The sequence below is a fragment of the Corythoichthys intestinalis genome, chromosome 11 (genome assembly GCF_030265065.1).
Source record: "Corythoichthys intestinalis isolate RoL2023-P3 chromosome 11, ASM3026506v1, whole genome shotgun sequence".
Classification (NCBI taxonomy): domain Eukaryota; kingdom Metazoa; phylum Chordata; class Actinopteri; order Syngnathiformes; family Syngnathidae; genus Corythoichthys; species Corythoichthys intestinalis.
Genome location: NC_080405.1, coordinates 22,043,708 through 22,068,272, shown reverse-complemented (window position 1 = coordinate 22,068,272; position 24,565 = coordinate 22,043,708). Strand labels below are relative to the sequence as shown.

Below are 24,565 nucleotides of genomic sequence, written 5' to 3'. Positions count from 1 at the left end.
TACTACAACTACTAATAATAAAGATGCTCTGGGGGATGACGATGGACCCTTTGCTGGGCTGCGGGAGGAGGGATGGGCTGCGTTCTCCCATTCTCCGTGTCAAGCAGCTGAACAGGACAGGTTGAAAAAAAAAACAAAAATAATAATAATAATTAAGATGCCGGGATATGTCTGATAGGAGTGGGAACCTGTTGGTACCTCATGATACGATACGATTTGCGATACAAAGCTCACGATAATGATGATCTAACAATATGGCGATACAACGATTATCGATACATTGGTCAGGAGATCATTGTAGAATATTCTACAAACAACTAATAAACAGAAAAACAAGCTTTTGCTGTGAATTAGAATGAGTCTATCACTAGTAGACATCCAATCCATTTGAACTGGGAGGGTGGCCATCCCTCCCACTTCAAACGAATTGAACGTCTATGGCCGTCAGTGGAAGCCAATGCCAGGCAATAAGGTAATTTGGGGCTATTTAAGGTCATTTAAGGTCATTTACGTGTTGATTTTCAGTTACTTCCTGTTGATTTTGGGGTATTTTACGAGTCACTTTCTGTTTATCTTGAGTTACTGAACAGGAAGTGACCTGGGAATCACCCAAATGAATAGGCAGTGACTCAAACTCAACAGGAAATGACCTGTAAATGGCCTGAAATTCGGACAGAATGACTGTGAATGCTCTGGTTTCGAATGAACGAACGTTCCCAGTCTAAATGGATTCGGCGTCGTGCACAGTCAATGCAGCTTTAGAGTTAACTGAGACACTATTATGGTGGAAGATTTTGGTAGCAACATGTTGGTTTCCTTTTTATTTATTTTTTTAGGCATTGACACCTTTTTAAAATGATATCTCGATTCTTGGCAGGAGCATATCGATTAACTTTTGTGATACAAAGTATCACCATATATCACCATTTCGATATTTTGTCATACTCCTAATGTCTAACATAATGTCTACATAGGCAAGCACGCAAATTTGGTCTCAACATTAGTAGGGATGATATAACAGCATAAACCTGCATGTACACCTTTTGTTGGAGATGGGACATTAATAAGACCAAACAGATTGGGTGAACTGGGGTCAGGGCTACATTTCTCATGAAAATGAACCTAATTAATTGATGGGCTAAATGATCAATGCAAAATTATACGAACTTTCATATGTATTGGTTCAGGTGATACACCGTACAATTCAAACCTTTGTTTTCAAAAACTACTTATAGCGGAAGTTCGGGATTTTTGTTTTGTGTGTGGGGGTGGGGGGTTCATCAACCAATCAAACGTGCGTTGAGGAAAAAACAGACTGTCTCATTCAGCAAGTGAAAAGGGATAAATGTAAGTCTGAACATAATGAAAATAATTCACTTAATAATGGTGGGGTCAATTCTATCCTTACAATATACACAAAGACAATCTAAAGCACCTAAATAACTGAAGTCATTATATACTGCAAATGAGGTTGCTTAAAAGTTGGTGGGGACAATTTGAGCATCCTGCAAAGTTGGTAGTGTTATGTCCCTCTCCTCCCCATGCAAATCTACGCCCTTGGATATAGGTATTGCAAGCCTCCAGTATGCTGCACTCATTTTCACTCCAGGAATCACATTTTCTCTCAACTCTTCTTATTACAACAGTATAAGACTTGTACGACAATCGTATTAGAAACAGGTGTCAAACTCGCGGGGTGGCAGATATGGCCTGGCACAAAATTTTTGTATGGCCCGCAAAAGTAACTCATGCCCCTCAAATTCAGGTCTTTTCTTTTTCTTATTTAAAACACATGTATCACTCAATTTGTTGTGTATATTTAATTCATTAACAGCTATTGACAGCATTACAACAACTGAACTGAGATGGCTGGCACTGAATGATCATGTTGCAATGCCATTATTGGCAACAGACGTCCAATTCATTTCTACTGGGAAGGACAGCAGCGATTAAAATGATCAATAGCAGCCATATAATAATATTCAAACAGTAAAAAGATTTGTTTCCTCTAGTTTGAAATTTCTAAGTTGTAAAATGCCAATGTTACTGTATCATCAATGTAAAAACAATTCATTTTTAGACCAGATCTTGTTTGTTTATCATTATAAGTAGCGGACAGTGAGTTAATAATTTTATACAAACTATGGCTGTACGTGCCTAAAATAACAAATTGGATAATATTTATGTTAATTGTAAATAATTAATTTGGTTCTATAAAACAAGTTGTTAATCGTTATTTGGTTACATAAGGCAAGGCACGGCACAGCAAATTTATTTATATAGCACAATTTAACACAAGGCAATTTAAAGTGCTTTACATTACATGAAGGTCATAAAAATCACATTAAATCAGTAAAATGTAAAAACAAAGACAATCGAAACAGGTAATAAAATTATACATAAAAATCGCATTTAATGACGAATAGAATAAGAAAAAAAAAATTACTACTACTAATAATAATTGAAATTAGAAATGGAGGTAAAGCACAAGAGGAATTGAAAGCTTATAGATTGAAATATATGGATAGTTATGGATATGCTTTGCTAAACAAGAGCGTTTTTAGCCCTGATTTAAAGGAGCTAAGTTTGAGCATACTTCAGACCTTCAGGTAACCTGTTCCAGAGGTGAGGAGCATAATAACTAAATGTGGCTCCACCCTGCTTGGTTTTTATTCTTGGAACATACAGGAGACCGGTTCCAGATGACCTTAGGGGTCTAGATGTTTCATAGGAATCTAACAAATCAAGCATGTATTTGGGTCCAAGGCCATTAAGTGTTTTGTAGACGAGCAGTAGTATTTTATCATCTATTCTTTGACTCACTGGAAGCCAGTGTAACGATTTCAAAACCGGTGTAATTTGGTCCAGTTTCCTTGTATTTGTGAGGACTCTGGCCGCAGCATTCTGTACAAGCTGCAGCTTCCTGACTGATTTTTTATCAAGACCTGTAAATATACCGTTGCAATAGTCCAATCTGCTGAAAATGAATGCATGCATGAGTTTTTCCATATCTTGTTGAGTCAGAAGCCCCTTAATTCTGGCTATATTTTTTTAGGTAGTAATAAGCAGATTTAGTGACGAACTTTAAATGGGTATCAAATTTTAGGTCTGAGTCAATAATTACGCCAAGATTTCTGACTTGATTTGTAGCAGTAAGTGAAATTGTGCTATGGTGCTTGCTTATCGTTGACTTTTCCTTTTTTGACCCGAAAATGATCACTTCTGTCTTCTCCACATTTAACTGGAGAAAAATCTGATACATCCATTCATTGATTTGATGAATGCATTTACTCAGGGAGACTAAGGGACTATATACATGTAGGGACACAGAAATTTAAAGTTGTGTGTCATCCGCATAAATGTGATAGGAGATGCCATACTGCTCCATAATCTGACCTAGGGGAAGCATATAGATGTTAAATAAGAGTGGTCCAAGAATTGACCCTTGAGGGACTCCACACGTGAATTTGGTTCGTTCTGACTGATGGTTTCCGATTGACACAAAGAAATCCCTGTCATGTAAATAAGATGTGAACCACTGAAGAACAGTGTCAGTAAGCCCTACTCACTGTTCCAGTCTGCTGAGTAGTATGTTGTGATCAACCATGTCAAATGCGGCGCTGAGATCCAATAGTAGAAGAACAGATGATTTGCCTGCATCGTTATTTCGACGAATATCATTTAGGACTTTGATAAGCACGGTCTCGGTGCTTTGTTGTGGCCTAACTCCAGACTGAAATGAGTTAAAAAGATTTTTTTGCATCATAAAAACCTGAATCTGGTCGAACACAACCGTCTCGATAAGTTTCCCCAGGAATGTCAGATTTGTTAGTTGTTGTTTGATTTCGTGGGACGGACTTGCGATGTCATGTCATACGACGTATAAAACAAGTTGTTAATTGTTATTTGGTTATATGAGACAGAATTGTTATTTGTTGTTTGATTTCGTGGGATGGACTTATGGCGTCATGTCGTACGATATATGAGAAAGTGGCTCGGTGTGCGAGTCAGTTGCCGTGAAGGGAAGAACTAGGAAGCTTAGGGCCCAAACAGTTTTTGACGTCTCTTTCTCTCTCTGTTCCTGTTTGGATTAGAATCTCTCTTTACTTTCTGTGTTTTTGAAACTCTCAGTTTGCTCTTTTGTTGACGCCTTTTGTTGGATTAAAGTAACAAACTCAAGAGAGCGGCGTGAGAGTTTTATTTTCCCGTTGACCGGCGGGCGCGAGGGGGACAGAGCGAGGAGATCGTCGTACTGAAGGCCTTTTAGCGTTGTGGATCCTACAATGACTGTAATTTGGCCCATGAGAAATATGATTATGACACTATGGTATTGTATAGAGGTCATTTCATATTGGAGGTTTTGGCTTTGGTCAGAGGACATTCAAATCTAGCTTGCATTTTTACCATTGCAAACGCCCTTTCAACTCATTTGGAGATGGTGCTAGATGTCCAATCCATTATGCCTAGGAGGGCTTGCAGTGATATTTTTCACAGGTCTGCTTAATTTAATTTGTCATGCCATGATTTTCTGTGAGTTTCTTTGTCAGAGAGACTTTTTACCCAGCCACACTTTAGATATAGCGTGAATTTGACATGGGAACATGGTTTAAAGTGGTAAATGTCACATTTCCTCACTACAACACATATAACGTGTCCAAGTCTGTCAGATGGTTGTTGGCTTTGGATTACGCTGCAATTTTTTTTGTGCTTTCTGGCTTAAACTAAGACGACATGAGGAGCTTTATGTATTGGAGGGCTGCCATGAAAATAGCTATTTTCCAGGTATAACAGGCAAATCAAGAATTTCCACCTGTCACTGAGTGCTCAACAAGACTAACTACCTGAGGATGAAAATTATAAAAAATCAACATAGGCACAGTGGAATTAATGGACACAAAGGTTACCAATAGTCCAAATAAAACTTGAATAAAACATGAGGAGAAATCCTGAAGAGGAGTATGGAAAACAGATGCAAGTAGACCATGAGATGCAATTATTGCTGCATCACTCTGATTCTGTCCACTGGATCAGAACGTTGACTTGTCATGACAAGCTACCAGTCTTGCAGTCATACCAAGAGACATATGTCTGCGTTATTAAGCAACAAGGGATTTTTTATTCATACAGTCTATTTTTTTTTTTTTTTACTTGTTCTCCTGACTCAACAGCAGGGCGAACCGTAGGTGACTAGGTGTCCTAGGCGAAAGCGTTGCTAGGAGACAACATTTTGTAAATGTTGTATTTTCAAAACTGAAAGGGTGACAACTTAAAGCCAAAACACTGCGGGAAAGCTATTAATTTAAAATAAAATGAAATAGCAAATTGCCCTTATAGCACATGTTGCATGTTGTTGATACAGTAACACAAGCACATTTATATCATTTTTTCAACATTGTTCACCTCTTGGCTTTCAAGACCATTTGATAGCAGCATAGAGCAAATGAACCACCATGAAGATTTGAATGAACTGGTTGCAAAGCTTCATTTGTCAAGAAGCTTCATTTGGCCATCACTGCTCAATGCAAACTCTCACTTCCCTATAGAGAGAGGGACAAGCTCTGCTGCCATCTGCTGTCAATATTGTTGTACAACATATTGCTACTCATGCCTCCCAGCATGCAATGCTAGGAGGCATTTGGTTCATGTTCTGTGCAAAATACTTCTTCAGTTACTTTTCCAGTTGCTTCAATAATTGCTAGTTATGCTACAGTGTTTTTTGCTATGTGATAACTTTAGTTTCGTTCTGAAACTGTGAATTTGAATGACCTTTGATTTAATCACCTGCCATAATTTGGCATTGTATGCAGAGGTTGCGCTAGACTTTTTCGTTGTCTGTCATTTTGACTGACAGGGTCATAAAAATCCGGTCATAATCTATTTTTACCCGTCACTTAAATTTTTAAAATGATGATAACGACATTGTGGTGACCCTTTGTTTGGCATAAATGAAATTAACAGTTCACCTGCTGTGGCCTGAACGCAGTCTTCCTCCTGGTGCGCATGGACTTGAATTGCGTGCCCGCTTGTGCAGTCTCTCTTTTATCAACACCATCGTCGTTTTGGGGCTTTTTGAAGAAACTTCGGACACTCGGTTGCCTTGACATTTTTCAGAGTAAGGCCAACGACGTCATGCATCAAGAGAGACAATAGCTAATTAATATGCTCACTCGCCACCCTGTGGTCTGGGGTGTGAATTGCAACCTGTCAAAATGACAGATGGAGTTCAGTTTTTTCCGTCACCGTTTTAAAAAATCGGTCAACGACGGAAAATATTCGGTTAACGCGACCCCTGATTGTATGTGAGGTAGGATTGCTTTCATGCTGTAAGCGAGAATTGTTCCTCGCATCCTCGCTAGTGTCACATAATACCAGGTGAATATTCCAATTCAGGTTGGAAACAGCAAATATGGTAAGGTGGACCTGACTATAAACTGCAACCCATATAATTTGACACAAAACCGGTATTTATACATAGATAAGCTGAACTGGATTTGTAAGCCACAGCTGCCCTCACTGTATTATGAAATCTTTACACCAAAAGATATTCGACAGTAACACTTTATTTGACGGCTGCATCATAAGACAGTCATAATAATGTCATGACACTGGATTAAATGCTTATGACAGATGATGTCATTAGGTGTCATCCGGCAAATTATCTCACTTTGGAATGGATGTAAAAGATCCAGACTGGACACTTAATGAAATCTGTCTTAAGCATTTATTAATGCACATGAAAGTGTCATGTTATAATTATGACGGTCTTATGATAATCTTACGACGCCGCTGTCAAATAAAGTGTTTGCTGTTAACTAACATGAATCAACCAATAAGACACACTGGACTCTTAAGCTGCAGGAATCAAAATGAGGGAAAAAAGTAGCGGCTTATAGTCCAAAAATTACGGTAGCCAATTGAACTGGACTTCGTATGCTAGAAAACGTTCAGGAAGCATAGCATGAGAATTTTTTTCAGGGTGTTTTTCCACCCAAAGCAATTTGGTGCCCCCTCCACTAGATAGGGCCTTAGGTAACCGCCTTGCTCGCCTATGTCCAGTGCCAGCCCTGCTCTACAGTGAAGAGCAACAGTTTATTTTTTTTATTTAATTTTCATAATTCTTTTATTTACATAAAATACTTAAAAAATAAAGAGTAGGAGTATTTTTTATTTTCTTTTAGTTCCTATCATTAGCGTGTGCAAGTGTTTAGTTAACTGATTATTTTGCCTTATTTGGCACAAGTTACAAACAACTCTCTGTACTTGGTGGCCCAGTTACATATCACATACATTATTAGCTGCTGTGTGTCTTATGTGCATTGTGTGCCGTGCTGCTCCTTTGACTTAAAAATGAGCTCTAAGTGACTCTGATTGCGTTTGGCCTCCCACTGCTTCTCTCGGTTGCTTTTAGGCTGCAAAGATAATGTTCATTAGATGAGACAGGTGGGGGACCGCAGGGGAGTGTCTGTAATGGAACGAGATGGTAGGTTAATCCAATTGGCTTGGTTGTGACGGGGTTCATTTTGCGCTGTTTGCATGGGTGCGTCAGCCATGAAATCTCTTGGTTGTGTGGTGATGTGAATCTGAGTTCAGATGAGATTTGATGTTAAATATGCTCTCGTGACTGCACTTGTCAACAGATAAATGTATGACTCAATGAATAGTGAGCTGAACAGATAAACAATTAACATGGACAGTCAAAATCTGCATAGATAAAGATAATAAATCACGTTAGTTGCTTTTTTATTGTAGTTGTAGAACTGCTGAGAAAGTTCTTGGATATTTTGCCTCCCGTTTCATACAAGGTAACCCAAAAACAGTCGATATCAGTGACCACATTATATTTTAGTAATAAATTGTAATTGTAAAGTGATTTTTAGCTTTTTTAGCGTAGATTTACGAGTACTGTATGGTGGCAACGGATTCAACCCACTTCACTAACAAGCAGCTGTTTGGGAGGGAGTGAATGTTTATTGACATTCTCAGTTGATGTTCACTGTCAAACGTAACATAAAACAAAGTGTTAAGCAGACATGATGAGATGATGATGAGAGCTCTTAGCTGAGGAACTTTTTGAGGAATCATTTTAATCTGCAAAGTAAATATATTTTTTGATCTTGACTTTACATTGATTCCATGATTTTACTCAAGTAAATACGTTACAAGATATAATATGAGCAATATCAGCCTCTCAAATCTTTTTGTGAACCCGAGCTCACCCATTTTGTATGTATTTAAAAACTTTCTTCTGCGTGTACATTCTGAGTGACACACATTGAGATCGATCCAACGCTCAACTCACCACCGTAGGGGTTTTGGCATAGGTTTGGTCTCAACACTGGTAGGGACGATATAACAGTATTACCTGCATGTACACTTTTTGCTCGGAATGGGATATTAATAAGACCAGACAGATTAGGTGAACTAATTGGTATGCTAAATGAGGGGTGATCATTACGTCGATCAAGATCGACGAGTCGATTGCAACGTAGCTCGCGGCATCAAAAAAAAAGTACCATAGACTTCATAATATATTGACGGGACACGGGGCTCCGTCAAAGCTGACCAAGTGGAAACACAGACAAAGAGCTTTTTACATTGAAGTTTTTTGTGAATAAATGCATAAATCCCTGAATTTAGATATGGGCGTAAAACATTCTCGGTTCTTTGTTAAAAGCAAAAAAAAAACAGGCAGTTAGCATTTATTTTACATAAATATGTCGAATGTGCTGCCAGTCTTTAAGCCACTGTGGTGCCGCCATATCACTAGAAAGAGCTTTTTACATTGAAAATTCTTGTGAATAAATGCTTAAATCCCTGAATTATTCACAGATATGAACGTTAAACAGTCTCGATTCTTGGTTAAAAGCAAAAAACCATTTAGCATTTATTTTATGTAAATATTGCGAATTATGATGCCAATGCCGTAGTGATTAATTTCTCCCATTGATTTTTTTCACATGATATTTACCTTGAATCCTCGAACAAATCACTCCTGAGACAATCCCTTCTGTTTGTATGCAGTACAGCTTTCGTACTTTTTCAACCTAAATCCGGCGTTGGATCGCTGCATGTGTTTGAGAATAACTGCGACCGACTTCGACCGACTGAAACGGAGTGTGGGACAGCCCTCTACTTGAAGGCGTGGCGCTGTGTCTGGAGAATGTGTCCCGTCAATATCATTATGAAGTCTATGTACGTATGTACATAGTTAATTATGATTATGTTGTATGTTGTGTTGTGTGAGCAACATATGAGATTATGCAGCACCCCTCTCTCTCTAAGCAGCTTCTTATTCAAGTTTTTGTAGTCCTCCAATTTCCAGCAGAGTTCACTAAATTTCCCACAGTTTAATTAATGTTACCAGTAGAAAACACAAACAGAAGGATACTTTTCTCTAGGCAGCTTCCTACTCGAGTTTTGCAGTTTAGCAAGTTCATACAGTTTAATGTTATGCTAACTCTGATGCAGGTCAGACTTTCAGCAGCAAAATTAGTGGTGTGTTTCACACCTCCACAACATTGGCATCTTTTTAAATCACTTACAATGGCTGATGCTGGCCGAAAAAGACTTCTAATATCCCATCTCTTCGAAGGGTGCGGAGGAGGCGGCATGTTGTCGACATTTACTGTATTTCTGTCGGGGGTGAGTCAATTCATCAAGTCATCAAACATACGTTTGAGGGGGGAAAAATGGACCGGCACATTCAGGAAGTGAAAAGGGGTAAATGTAAGTTTGAACATAATGAAAATAATGGACTTAATAATGGTAGGGTCAATTCTATCCTTCCAAAATATAGGAAGACAATATAAATGACCTATATAATTGAGCTTATATCATGCATATAAGCTTGCTTAAAAGTTGGTAGGGACAATTTGAGCATCCTGAAAAGTTGGTACTGTGATGTCCCTACCGTCCCTATGCAAACCTACGCCTTTGCATTGGGGCCTTTAGGGAAAGCCAAGAAATGTGCAGACTGAGGATGCCCTGAGCCTTTCCACTTATGCAAGAACTCTCACACCCCTCCCAAAAGACCGATCAGACCTCTGACCCACCAGCTAGCTGCCTCGCCATGACATAAACGTACAAAAAAAACAAAAAAAACCCAAGGAAAACTAAAGTGAAGGCCGTCTTGCTTGCTTCAGCTATAGTAGCATACTGCTGACACCCCCCTTTCCCTTCTACTTAGGGTTGCCAACCAACAGTCCCGGATTGCTTCTACTTGCTCTACTTCTACTGTAGCTTGTCATTTACCAGAATTTAGGTGGTACCAGCAACTCTGGATTAAAAAAAAATTTTTTTTTAAAACAGCTCTCACATTTCTTGGTTTCTGAGGTTTCCTGCTTTTTTTTGATGATTTAACATTGTGCACAAACTGCTTCTTTCGTCTACAATCAATCAAATGTTATGCTGGCCACGGCTAATGTTTGTGATGATGGCTTTTGACTTACTGCGTTCTCTTTCACCCATTGTCAGAATTAAATTTTTTTATGTTGGTTACAGCTCTAAATGTGCCCTCTCAGTACAACGTAGTCATAATTATACCTTATACATCACTTATAATGGTTGCACTGATGAATTGTCCTTGTTCTGGATGTTTCTGACATCTAATCCCTGAACAGTGCTGAGGTACATTACCTCACTGTGGTCTATAATAGCTCATTCACTTATTTATAAAATTATTTTTAGGTTTTCGGGCCATGTGAGACCTATATGGGATTTTACGCTTCTTGTACCAGACATAATGCTAGAGCTCTCTCACCAGAACCAACCTCTGAGGCAAGGTCCGCTTGAAACCAGCTAAATGTTCTTCCTGCCCTTAAGGCCTACATAAGCCACTGTTTTTGTTTTGTTTTAACCATTTTCATTAATAATCATAAATTATTTTGTTTATGTTGTTTGTATTTTTCATTGATTCTTCTTTCACTGAAGATCATAAGGTTGATTTTAAACGTCCATTCCTATTTTTTGTTTTGTTTTGTTTGTTCCTTATCCCAGATGTCGTCTGTCCATTAACACCGTGGTGTCGTTCAAGTCACGCCCGGCTGGGGAGCCCACTGGGCGGGCTGCAGAGCCATGTAAAGACCGGGGAGCCTGAATCTTTTATCGCGGGAATGACCACTCTGCAGATAGCACGATTGCGACACTGCTGCTTGCTCCTGCATGGCCGCACATTTCTCCACTCATCTCCCCGTTTGCATCTGCCAAGAGCACGTTAAAGAAGCGGGGACATTGTGCTTCTTTTTAGCCGGGTGCCGCTGCGCACTATCGGTGCGCTCCTGCAGATTGACTGCGCCCAAGTAGCGGTCAATGGAGTTCTTCATGCCTATCCTCGGATAGACACTTTCCCACAGTGGGATCCAACGCTCAGACGCCCCTTTGTTATCCATTATTGTGTCGGTCCAAATCTCAGTGGAAGAAAAGCATAAAAAGAGCGTCATCTGCAAGTTTACGCGCGCCAGGCAGCTTCTGGACGATGGCGGTCCCGGTGAGAGCAGCGCTGCTTCTCCTGGTTGTCACCGTATCACAAAGTGAGTACAGAAATCCTCCTATTTAAAACAACCGTTCTTGACTCAAGGGCTTGTACTTTGGGGCGTCAGTCAAAGAGGATCAAACATGTTTTGGCTGTTCCATTGTCAAACCGTCACCTGTCACTTGCGCAGCGCCTCGTTGACTCTTGAGGGAAAGCGGCGCTTTTAAATACATTGCTTCATATCTGAAATGACAGAAATGAAGGTCATAGTAGAGTGCAAGATGAGAGAATTGAGGTACGCGTCTGAATTCCTAAAGTGCTTATAGACACGTGTACAATCCACCGTTCAATAAGTTCAATTCCACTAACAATAAGTGCTGTAGTGTAAAGGACTGGGATAAACACCAATCTATACAGTATATTTAATCACACTTAAAATCTTTACATTTCCAATGTTGAGCAATTTCAAAAATGTTTTTTGCGATCAGTTAGCAGGTGTTTGGAACCGCACTTCTGCATATTGAAAGGTATGCCTAATATTTTGTCGACCTCTCGGTAGATGAAACCAAATTATTCCAAAAATTTCAACGCAACTGAAAAATGCAGTATTGTTAAATTACAATAAGCAGTAGAATATACTAGTAATCAACTTTTTAGACTGCCGGAAGGGAGGGCTCCAGTTTCCACTCGCTTTGTTCTTCTTGTTCTTATAGTGAACAAACGAACTAAAATTGCTATGACTGCATTTTTCGCTGACGGATTTGAAATTTAGTATATGGCGGAAAACACTCAGGTGACTTGAAGTTCTGCTCTGAGACCCTTAATTTGGCCAAATTTCCAAAAATTATCCGATATGCACGCGTAATACATCATTGGAAAGCTTAAAATCTCAATTTTCTGGGGGAAGAAAAGTTTTGAACAGGAGGGCATTTAAAAAAAATAAATAAATAAAATAAAAACCCTATCTGGAGGTGAGAGCACGCGAGAGCAGGATTACAGATGCCATGAGTTTAACGAGATATTATCGTGTACTTACCTTGTTTCGATCCAAAAACTCCATGTAGCGTGTATCACTGAGTGTCAAGACACTGCCTTAATTGGCCACAGCTGGATTTTTTGGGGATTTTATGGGTGAAACATGGTAATATAACAAGGGTCGCGATGCAGAAATCACAGACATCAAGGAGTGGTGGACATTTTCTTTTTCATATATTTACCCCTTTAAATTTACCCCTTTTTTTCAATTTTTCTTTGCTTGGAACGATTATTTATCATCTAACATATCGGAGAAAATGCGACAGTAACAAAAAAGAAATACAACTAAACGATAGTTATGAGGTAGATATCCGTGACTTTTTTACAGACACCATTTTTTTCATTGTGACGTCATTTGTTTAAAAGTTTAAAATATGCGAGTGAATAATTTTTCAAAGTCATTTTTTTAAAAACAAAATATTAGACATCAATTAATGATTCTAAGCTAAAAATGACAGACATTTTGAATAATAAATATAATGATTTACCTCCGTTTTCTGGCTGGGTTGAGACGAAAGCGGTTGCGCGACGTCTGTAAATGGGGGTTTTCAGCGTAAAACGGACAAATTAAAAATAGTTCTGGGGCTTAATGCGCCATGAATCTGCTGTGGCAGCATATATACATATTGTTCTATCAAACACAACGGTTGTTTTGGTTTAAAATACAGCAGTTTCTTTTAAAGAGAAGCGCAAGAGCAGAAACTGCTTTTTCAGTCTTGTCTGTGTTTTCGACCATATATATTATAAAGATGTATCCGCATTGACCTTATATCCTGATATGGATTTTTTTTTTTAAACTATTTTTGCCTCAAGACTTATTTATTAGATTAACCTTTTCAGGGATAGTGGTCACTACAGTGGACACCTATTCAAAAGCATAGACACTTAAGACCTTTAACCTTTTATAGGGCAAGTGACTATTTTTGTTCATTTAAAAAAATGATCATTCATTTACAAACTTTATCACAATAGTTGTTTTAAACTAAAGAAAAGCGGAAAACACTCAGGTGACGTAAGTTCTGCTCTGAGACCCCCAATTTGGGCAAAATTCAAAATTGTCCTATATGCATGTGTGATGCATCAATGGAAAGTATAAAACCTCTGTTTTCTGGGGGAAGAAAAATTTTGAAAGGGAGGGCATTTTTGACACCTTATACCGTAAGTAGGTCAAATCAGATGAGTGAAAAATGGACATTTTTTAGACCTTTGAAATTTTCTTTACATTTATCATTTAAAGAAAGGTTTTGCACACCCAAAAACAGGTAAAACGGAGAAATTAAAAATTGTCCAGGGGCATATTGCGTCATGAAACTGCTATGGCATCATATAGTTCCATCAAACACAACAGTTCTTTAGGCTTAGAATACAGCAGTTTATTTAAAAGAGGGGGGAAGGAGCAGAAACTGCTTTTTCAGCATTGTGTGTGCTTTCCGCCCCCCCCCCCCCCCCCCCCCCCCACACACACACACATATATATGGCAGAAAACACTCAGGTGACTTGAAGTTCCGTTCTGAGACCCCCAATTTGGCCAACTTTCAAAATTGTCCGATATGCATGTGTGATACATCATTGGAAAGCTTAAAATCTCAATTTTCTAGGGGGAAGAAAAGTTTTCAACAGGAGGGCATTTTTTCAATAAAAAAGTTTTTTTTTAAACAGCAAAACCCTATCTGGAGGTGACAGCACGCTAGAGCAGAATTACAGACGCCATGTCTTTAATGAGATATTATCGCATGCTTACCTTGTTTCGATCCAAAAACTTCATATAGCATGTATCACTGAGTGTCAAGACACAGCTGTGATAGGCCACAGCTGGGATTTTTGGGGGATTTTATGGGTGAAACATGGTAATATAACAAGGGTCGTGATGCAGAAATTGCAGACATCAAGGAGTGGTCGAGATGTTCTTTTTCATATACGTATTTGCCCTTTTTAAAAAATTTAAAAAAAAGTTTTTTCTTTGTTTGGATCGATTATTTATCATTTAAAATATTGGGGAAAATGCGACAGTAACAAAAAAATACATTTAATCGATAGTTATGAGGAAGATATCCGTGACTTTTTTACAGACGCCATTTTTTTCATTATGACGTAATTTGTTTAAAAGTTTAAAATATGCGAGTGAATAATTTTTTAAAGTTGTTGTTTTTTAAAAAAATGAAATATTAGACACCAATTAATGACTCTAAGATAAAAATGACAGACAATTTGATTAATAAATATAATTAATTACCTTCTTTTTATGGCTGGGTTGAAACAAAAGCGGTTGCGTGACGTCTGTAAACGAGGGTTTCCAGGATGAAAGGGACAAATTAAAAATAGTTCGGGGGCTTAATGCGCCATGAATCTGCTAAGGCAGCATATACACATATTGTTCTATCAAACACAACAGTTGTTTTGGTTTAAAGTACAGCAGCTTATTTTAAAGAGGAGTGCAAGAGCAGAAACTGCTTTTTCAGTCTTGTCTGTGTTTTCCGCCATATATACGTTTTTAAAAATCATAGTTTGGGGGAAAAAAGTGAGGAAAAAAAACATCTTATATGTATATCTTTCCAATGCTTAATCTTAATGAATACATTGAGCACACACACACACACACAAAAAAAAAACAAGAACAAAATTTGGGGGGGGTGGATCTTTCGCTACTTCGCGGTTTTTCACTTATAGCAGCGGGTTCTGGTCCCCATAAACTTCGAAAAACAAGGGATCACTGTACACTGTGGTCATGGTGAGTCATCCAAAGTCGTTCCAAACAGCTATTCAAGTCATCTAGTGAAAATGTCATTAAAAAAAGATATATATTTTTTAATATCGCAATATAACATCGCAATATATCGCTAACCCCCAAAAAATCGCAACAATATTTTTTTCCAATATCGTTCAGGCCTAATATACAGTATATTTTTTTCCAATATCGTTCAGGCCTAATATACAGTATATCCATCCATCCATCCATCCATCCATCCATCCATCCATCCATCCATCCATCCATCCATCCATCCATCCATCCATCCATCCATCCATCCATCCATCCATCCATCCATCCATCCATCCATCCATCCATCCATCCATCCAAAACATTTTTACATTTAAAAAAATATTTTTTAGTAAATATAAATGCATCCATGAATTAATACAATGTTAATACAAACTATATTTAATGAAATTTAAATGAACAAAAACAAAAATAGATACTGTTTATGGCCCCAAGTAACACTCCAAAGTTATTATTATTATTTTTAAGTTTAACTATTTGCATGCCATTGATGGCGATAGATGTCCAATTAGTTTAAAACAGGGAGAGGGGCTGTGAATGCTCATGTTTTAGTGTCATTGACAGGGTGTCAATGGCAAGAATGTTCATTCGTTCAAAAAAATCAGAATTCCTAATCCAATGTCTGTCTCAGGCCAACATCTGTTGCTTGCCGTGTTGCAAATATACTCTCCGGTGAGAACAGACAGAGATGAGTCATTATGTTGGCACCTATTTGTAAGTTGTTGCTCTCTGAGCATGACAAATCCCATCTCTCTGCTGCATGCAAAGTGTTGAAAAATTGAGGAGAATGATGATGATGATGATGCTGGGACAGTTTAATGTGCCACAGGGGAGTATGGCATTCTCCCTTGTATTTATGGGTGTGCGTTTTTATTTATATATATTTTTTCTTTTGTGGTGTTTATTAAGAAAATACAACTAGTCAGAAAATTGCTTTAGGTGATAGACAGAAAAAAATGAACATAGGGAATAGGTATAGAAAAATATAGTTTAACATGTATGTGTAAAATCTAAATATGTCCTAGCCCAAAGCCGAGCAGCTGAATGCTCTGCTCCCCATGGTGCTGAGGCGAGTCAGGGGACAGACAGTTGTATGGAGGTGGAGGATCTGTGGGCATGGGAAGGAGTCGTAGCATGGAGGAGGTCAGACAGGTATGACGGGGCGAGGTTGTGGATAGCCTTGAATGTAAAGATAAGAACTTTGAACTGGATGTGAAAGTGGACCGGGTTCCTGATCCGGCAGGATCCGGCACAAATTTACCCCTGTGCGTAGGTGGAAGTGGGTAATTCGAGTAATGTTATTGATACAGTGCCTTGCAAAAGTATTCGGCCCCCTTGAATCTTGCAACCTTTCGCCACATTTCAGGCTTCAAACATAAAGATATGAAATTTAATTTTTTTGTCAAGAATCAACAACAAGTGGGACACAATCGTGAAGTGGAACAACATTTATTGGATAATTTAAACTTTTTTAACAAATAAAAAACTGAAAAGTGGGGCGTGCAGTATTATTCGGCCCCTTTACTTTCAGTGCAGCAAACTCACTCCAGAAGTTCAGTGAGGATCTCTGAATGATCCAATGTTGTCCTAAATGACCGATGATGATAAATAGAATCCACCTGTGTGTAATCAAGTCTCCGTATAAATGCACCTGCTCTGTGATAGTCTCAGGGTTCTGTTTAAAGTGCAGAGAGCATTATGAAAACCAAGGAACACACCAGGCAGGTCCGAGATACTGTTGTGGAGAAGTTTAAAGCCAGATTTGGATACAAAAAGATTTCCCAAGCTTTAAACATCTCAAGGAGCACTGTGCAAGCCATCATATTGAAATGGAAGGAGCATCAGACCACTGCAAATCTACCAAGACCCGGCTGTCCTTCCAAACTTTCTTCTCAAACAAGGAGAAAACTGATCAGAGATGCAGCCAAGAGGCCCGTGATCACTCTGGATGAACTGCAGAGATCTACAGCTGAGGTGGGAGAGTCTGTCCATAGGACAACAATCAGTCGTACACTGCACAAATCTGGCCTTTATGGAAGAGTGGCAAGAAGAAAGCCATTTCTCAAAGATATCCATAAAAAGTCTCGTTTAAAGTTTGCCACAAGCCACCTGGGAGACACACCAAACATGTGGAAGAAGCTCTGGTTAGATGAAACCAAAATTGAACTTTTTGGCCACAATGCAAAACGATATGTTTGGCGTAAAAGCAACACAGCTCATCACCCTGAACACACCATCCCCACTGTCAAACATGGTGGTGGCAGCATCATGGTTTGGGCCTGCTTTTCATCAGCAGGGACAGGGAAGATGGTTAAAATTGGATGCAGCCAAATACAGGAACATTCTGGAAGAAAACCTGTTGGTATCTGCACAAGACCTGAGACTGGGACGGAGATTTATCTTCCAACAGGACAATGATCCAAAACATAAAGCCAAATCTACAATGGAATGGTTCAAAAATAAACGTATCCAGGTGTTAGAATGGCCAAGTCGAAGTCCAGACCTGAATCCAATCGAGAATCTGTGGAAAGAGCTGAAGACTGCTGTTCACAAACACTTTCCATCCAACCTCACTGAGCTCGAGCTGTTTTGCAAGGAAGAATGGGCAAGAATGTCAGTCTCTCGATGTGCAAAACTGATAGAAACATACCCCAAGCGACTTGGAGTTGTAATTGGAGCAAAAGGTGGCGCTACAAAGTATTAACGCAAGGGGGCCGAATAATATTGCACGCCCCACTTTTCAGTTTTTTATTTGTTAAAAAAGTTTAAATTATCCAATAAATTTTGTTCCACTTCACGATTGTGTCCCACTTGTTGTTGATTCTTGACAAAAAATTAAAATTTTATATCTTTATGTTTGAAGCCTGAAATGTGGCGAAAGGTTGCAAGGTTCAAGGGGGCCGAATACTTTTGCAAGGCACTGTATGTGATAAGTTGCATTCCAGAATCATTCTCACTTTATTCAGCATGGGGACAACCCATGAAGATTGTATACCCTAACAGACAGGACTAGAAGAGAGAAGACAGGAAAGATTAGGGTATAAATGGTCGGTGTGAATGCGCAAGCAGTGCTATTGATGTGAAGTAAGAAACCTGTGTTAAGACAAAATAATAACAAACACGTAGATAAAGCCATTTTTGACAAGTACTTTTCAAAATTACACCTTTTTCATTTGATGTCTGTTATTCGAAATTCTACAAAATGTCAAACTATATACATATTTGGAAAAAAAACAGCTTTACAGCTTTTTTTTTTTTTTTTTTTTTTTAAAAGTAAAACCTTGTCCCCCTAGTTCTAATAAAACAGTAATAGTTACGTCATCATAGAGCTGATAAGGTGAAGAAACCATATTAAATAGAAATTTTCCCTTACAACTACATGACGATTTCATATCCCCTTCTCAAAGAGCAAGGTTAGGCTTTACAAAGCCAAAAATTAAATATCTTATCTTGTCTCAGACAGGCCACTTTAGATCTCCAACCACTAAATGATTTTCTTCATTGTATCATCACTACTCTGTCAGTAAAAAAAAAACTTTCGAACTGCAGCAGTCTCTTTAAGTTTAGCACAAATTAATTTGGTGAAAGTCTTGGTGGATAAACCTAGATTGTGTTGTAGTCTTGGCGCATAAGATGATGGCATTCTTATTTTTAGAGGCGATAAATTATTGAGGTGTGGAGAGTGCTGTAAGGCAGACACTAGTGTGTGTGTGTTTGCATAGACGTGTGATGAGACCGCCTGGTTTTCTCCCCAATGTCTCATTCACCTCATGCGTGTCCTATCTACTTGTTTCAACTTTGTTTTAACAGCTCAAGATATCTCATCGTGCATTCCCAACTGGGCGCATCTTTACTAGCGTCATCTATGTACTATAGTTACAATAATATCATTGTGACCTGTTAGAATGAAATCACTGCTTCTCCTCTTCAAAAGAGCTAACGTGGCAAATTTGATCTGCGGCAGTATTTTTTTTTTTTTAGCCATTTCATACAGTCTATTCAGAAATTCCTGCCGGTTTTGGTGTGCCTTGTTTGAAGGAGCTGAAAAAGGTGGCGTCAGTGAGAATCAAGCCTCCTTGGGGACCGCATTTACAAACTTTATCTGAAGTCTCACCGGCACAATAGTTGTTTTGAATTCAAGCTTTTATTGCTTCCAAATAATTTATTTTCTGCCTGACATTGATCCAACTTTATTTTATTATGCGATTGTATTACCTTGACAGTGTGCTTTTATTGTGGTGCTCCTCTCAGTATTATTCTGACGGACGAGTTGTTGTCTCTGGGGATTTAAAACCTTGTCATTGTATATTATGACACTACAGCTCTCAACACATTTGCTCTTCAGTCAGATATATGTGCTGACCGAATGTGGAGTGATGTGCATAAAATGTACCTCTGCTTTTTGGCAGAGCACCTCTTCTTCGCAGTCATCCTAACATCCCATTGCAGGCGTGACGAATGCGAGGGCCTTCGGCATGGCCGCAAATACAAAACTCTCTGATTCTGTCGTCCAAAGCTGCCAACTCGTACACTTTGAGATGTCAGGAGACGTCTATGTTGCTGATGTCAGACCACAAGTGTTCGCACAACTGGTTCAGGCTGAATGCTTAACCACGCACATATTCTCTGCTGATTTTTGTCCTGGGTGACGTCGACATGGAAACCGGCCATGCAGCTGTCATACTTGGGTTTGCTGCCCTGTCAAACGCGACAGCTCAAAAATGCCTGAGGCTGTCTGTGCAAGCAAACCAGCGAAATCAAATGTCCACTACGTTTTTTCACTTAAACATGTCGAATGGCTGCTCTCATTTAAACAAATTTTACAAGCAAAATCACTAGCGTGAATAAACTAGAGCAACATTTTGTAATCAACCTAAATGTTGAAATGGAGAAAATAAGCCTCTAAAAATTGTGCTGAACTTTGCTATTAAAGAATCTAGAACATATATCGTCTACACAACAACAATCCTGTACAAATGCTAGTTTTTTTTTTTTGTGTGAAAAATGACATCAAGATAAACACGTTACAACTTTTCCAAACTACGTATTTGGCTTACGGTCTTATAACTTTATTATAAATTGAGAGGGGAAGTGGAAAATAAACTTCGATTATGAGGCACTGTTGTATGAAATTTCAGGTTCGCGGTGAATCAGTAACGGGCACACTTTTGCTCAATAGACAATGTTTATTTATGACAATTGTAGAATATATGTGATTTATTGATTACAATCCCACAAGAGCAAGCAAACAGGTATCAAAAACAAGCAAACAAATGGTAACATGATGCTAGATTTGAGTTTGTCAATCTCAGAATCCCCGCGTTACGTTACAGCACAACTAGTTGTCCCTTAGAAATGAAAATTGCTTACCGTGACAAACGAGTGGGAAGCCAACAACACGCCAGTAAAGCGGCAAATGGACAAAAGGCAGGCGATCCGTATGTGACCCGCTGGTAGACCTCACTGGTCGCCCGGAAATGTTCGGCTTTTGTAGGGACGCACCCCCCAGAGGCGGAGAGGCCAACTTCCGCCCCCGAGTGGCGTGGCCCCGTCCAATCACAAACATTTAAGCTACTTTTGGTTCAGCCCCCTTGAAAAAGGGCTTTTCACATGGGACAAATGAGCTGTGCTGCAACAGATGCCAACAAATGGTAAATATTATGGGTGCAAAACAAGTTATCTCTATGGGACCCAGGCGTGTAACTATGGGACCTAGGCGTGTCAAAACAAGTTATCTCGTGAGATTCTCAAGCGTGTCTCCTAACTATGGGAAAAAGGTGAGAAGTTGTTACAATCTATGTCACAGAAGCAATCATACATCACAAAAGCATAATGTAATATTTTCCCCTATCAGGCACCGAGTTCCAGGTGTAGAAAAATAGCCCTAAAGCATGGTGTGGCTATTGCCAAGCTTGTGAATAGCATTTTAGGTATGAGCAGCGTGTACGTTTGAATTGGCCAAAAAGGTCAACCTTAGTTTTATCAGACTACAGTACACTGATTATGTTGCATTGGTGGAATGTAACAGAGTAAAAGTATTTCATTGCTGTACTTAGTACATTTTTTGTGTATCTGTACTTTACTTGAGTACAAATATGAAGTGGTACATTTTACTTTTCTCTTCACTACTACTACTGTGCAACTATACGGTAACTGAGCACTAGAGGCAGCAACATGAGTACAAGCCAGATTAGGCAGGTGAACAAAAAATTAATTAAAAAAACAACTGTAAGAGCAGCACGCCTTCGGATGGGTGCTGCACACTCTTGTACAATAGGTAGGGGTATGCCAGTGTTGCCAACTCACTTTTTCCATCTTCCAAGACGTTATTCCTCTCTGCTACAGCGTCCATTACAATTACATGCAAATAGTCAATTATGCATATTAGGTGATGACATAATCCAGCGGCTTTTAGGACAGCCAATAGCTACTTTCCTTACTGGGGAGTTGGCGACACTGGGGTATGCTCCAGGGGTGAAAGTGGCTAGAATTTCTTGCCGGAACTCCCTTAGATAAAGGTCAAAACGGGGCCCTTTTTTAAAATTTTGGGTCAGGAGAGGACGGGGAGTTTAAACCTCATAAAACCGCAGAAATGCAAAAACTGCTTTCTGCACAGTTATAAATATAACACACAATAAAACATAACATGTTTCACTTTTCAGGTTTTATAGGGGTACTCTGGTTTCCCCGCGACATCCCAATAAACATGCATGGTAGGCTAATCGAACACCCTAAATTGTCCCATGGTATTAGTGTGTGCGTAAATGGTTGTTTGTCTCCTTGTGCCCTGCGTTTGGTTCACAACCAATTCAGGGTGTACCCCCTCTACTGCCCATAGTTATCTGGGATTGGCTCCAGCACCCCTACGACCCTCGTGAGGATAAGCGGCTCGTGAAATGAATGAATGAATGAAAGTTTCACATGCATTAGGCTACTGCATTTTACTGAAACAAGGCATAAATGAGAAAGTGATTTCCATTCAAAATTGTATGTTTTCCCTGATTTACAAAATTCCAACTAAAACTCCATCCAATTTTTATTTACCCTCATTTCCTCAAATCTGAATGTAAAACCTCAATTTTAACTATTCAATAACATAAGATGTACATTAAAAGTAAAGAAGATAAACACTGACTTTTTTTTTTTATAATAATGATATGAGTAACATACAATAACAAAAATGAGTACAAATGACTTACATTACACACAGTGAAATTGAATATATTTTGAAGATAAAGCAAACATTGACGTAATTATAAGGAAATAAATAAGTAGCCTTACATATATGAACAAAAATAAGTCCAAACTGCACATTAACATGGAAGATGTTCTGAACCTCCCAAATAAAATAAAATAAAATAAAATAAAATAAAATAAAATAAAATAAACTTCATCAACTCTTTCCTTTCTCTTAAACATCTGATCAATTTTCCGTTGTCTTGCCCTTTTAATTCAACGAGCTTGCTTTTTTCCTTTTCAGTATGGCAGCCAATTAAACAGACAGCAGAGTCCAATTTTTTTTTTTTTTTTTTGCTGCCTGCATGTGCTCAGCGATGCGATTTGTACACAGACATGCTGGGAAGAACAACGTAGAATAAACAAATGAATAGTAAATACTGGTGGAAACTCTACACAATCACTTTACTTGCCTTGTTGTTAACACTTTCGTATGTAAATCTTACGATAGTAGATTGTTCTTTTTTGAGATGTCTGTGTGGCAGCGTGGCAGGTTTTCTTTTAAACATAGGTTTTCACAGTTGCCGTCATATTTTCGGGATTAAAGTACCGTATGCTGGAACGGCGTTCCCGCCCCGAAACCCATGCTGTTACAGAGTTCCGGCCCGTTCCGGCCCACTTTCACCCCTCGTATGCACTAGAGGTTAGATTTTGTGCCCGAACCCGACCCGACCCGACCCGACATTCGGGTCGGGTCGGGCCCACATTTTAAGCATTCACGTTCGGGTCAGTTCGGGTCGGGCCGCCATGCCGGACTAATAAATTATTTTAAAAAAATAAAAATAAAAAAATAAAAAATGGAGAGCAGGCTCTCTGTATTGCGCTTCTGCTTGTGCGTGTGCACGAACGCCGTGGCGCCGGCCGCTTTTTATTCTTGTCCTCCCGCTGTACCGTTTGCGCATTGCCGAGCCACCGCCCTCATTTTCATTTCCTTGTCAGAGAGGCGCGTCCATGTGAGAACAATATCCCACACACTCAGAAATATGTTTAACAAACTTTCCCAGCGTTATTTCGTTGTGTGAATGCTTTGATAATTCTCAAAAAAATACGTAGATTATTTAAACATTAAGAAAACTTGCGTTTTTTTCTGCCAACTCGAAGAAATGAAAATAAATTGCTGCTGCTGCGTTTTTTTCCGCGTCACTCAAAAAAAAAAAAAAAAAATGGAGAGCAGGCTCTCTGTATTGCGCTTTTGCTTGTGCGTGTGCACGAACGCCGTGGCGCCGGCCGCTCTTTATTCTTGTCCTCCCGCTGTACCGTTTGCGCACGGCCGAGGCGCCGCCCTCATTTTCATTTCCTTGTCAGAGAGGCGCGTCCATGTGAGAACAATATCCCACACACTCAGAAATATGTTTAACAAACTTTCCCAGCGTTATTTTGTTGTGTGAATGCTTTGATAATTCTCAAAAAAATATGTAGATTATTTAAACATTAAGAAAACTTGCGTTTTTTTCTGCCAACTCGAAGAAATGAAAATAAATTGCTGCTGCTGCGTTTTTTCCGCGTCCCTCAAAAAAAAAAAAAAAAAAAAAAAAAAAAATCGGGTTTTTCGGGCTCGGGCCTGCAAATCTAGTTAAGTGATCGAGCTCGGGCCGGGTCGGGCCTCAATACAAGCGGGCCGTGTCGGGTCGGGCTGGATTTTTTAGGCCTGAACTAGGCTCTAGTATGCACCTGATCCGCCATTAAGCCAAGTTATTGAGTTTTTTTTAGCTTGTTAAGCTTCCGTTTACAGTGCACTCAGTTTTATTGTTTGATTTTCCCATTCTGCACACTTTTTAATAAAATTAAACAGTCAATGATTTTTCTGGTTCCTTCTTTCTATTGGCTCAGATCGCTTGAAGGAAATACTTTTACCTTTTACTTGTAAAGTAAATTTTATAGCAATTACTTTTGTACTTTTATTTGAGTAATTTTTTTGTAGATACTTGTACTTTTACTTAAGTAAATTTTTAGCCCCTCTATTTGTACTTTTACCTAAGAAAAAAGTGAGTACTTCATCCACCATTATTATGTTGTTTGCAGACTTTCACAATCTTTTGGGTGTTTG

General features: G+C 38.9%; 1 protein-coding gene across 2 annotated transcripts in view; it reads left to right on the top strand.

The window, feature by feature from the left end:
- LOC130924420 (neuronal acetylcholine receptor subunit beta-2-like) overlaps positions 1-24,565 on the top strand; it is a 53,492-nt gene that overhangs the window by 1,718 nt on the left and 27,209 nt on the right. The window contains exon 2 of one of the 2 annotated variants that reach the window (XM_057850978.1): positions 10,996-11,528. In XM_057850978.1, coding sequence (XP_057706961.1) covers positions 11,474-11,528 — 55 coding nt within the window. In that variant the 5' untranslated portion in view covers positions 10,996-11,473. Of the gene's footprint in view, positions 1-10,012; positions 11,529-24,565 lie in introns of those variants that run through there. The other variant, XM_057850977.1, reaches the window with a different exon arrangement.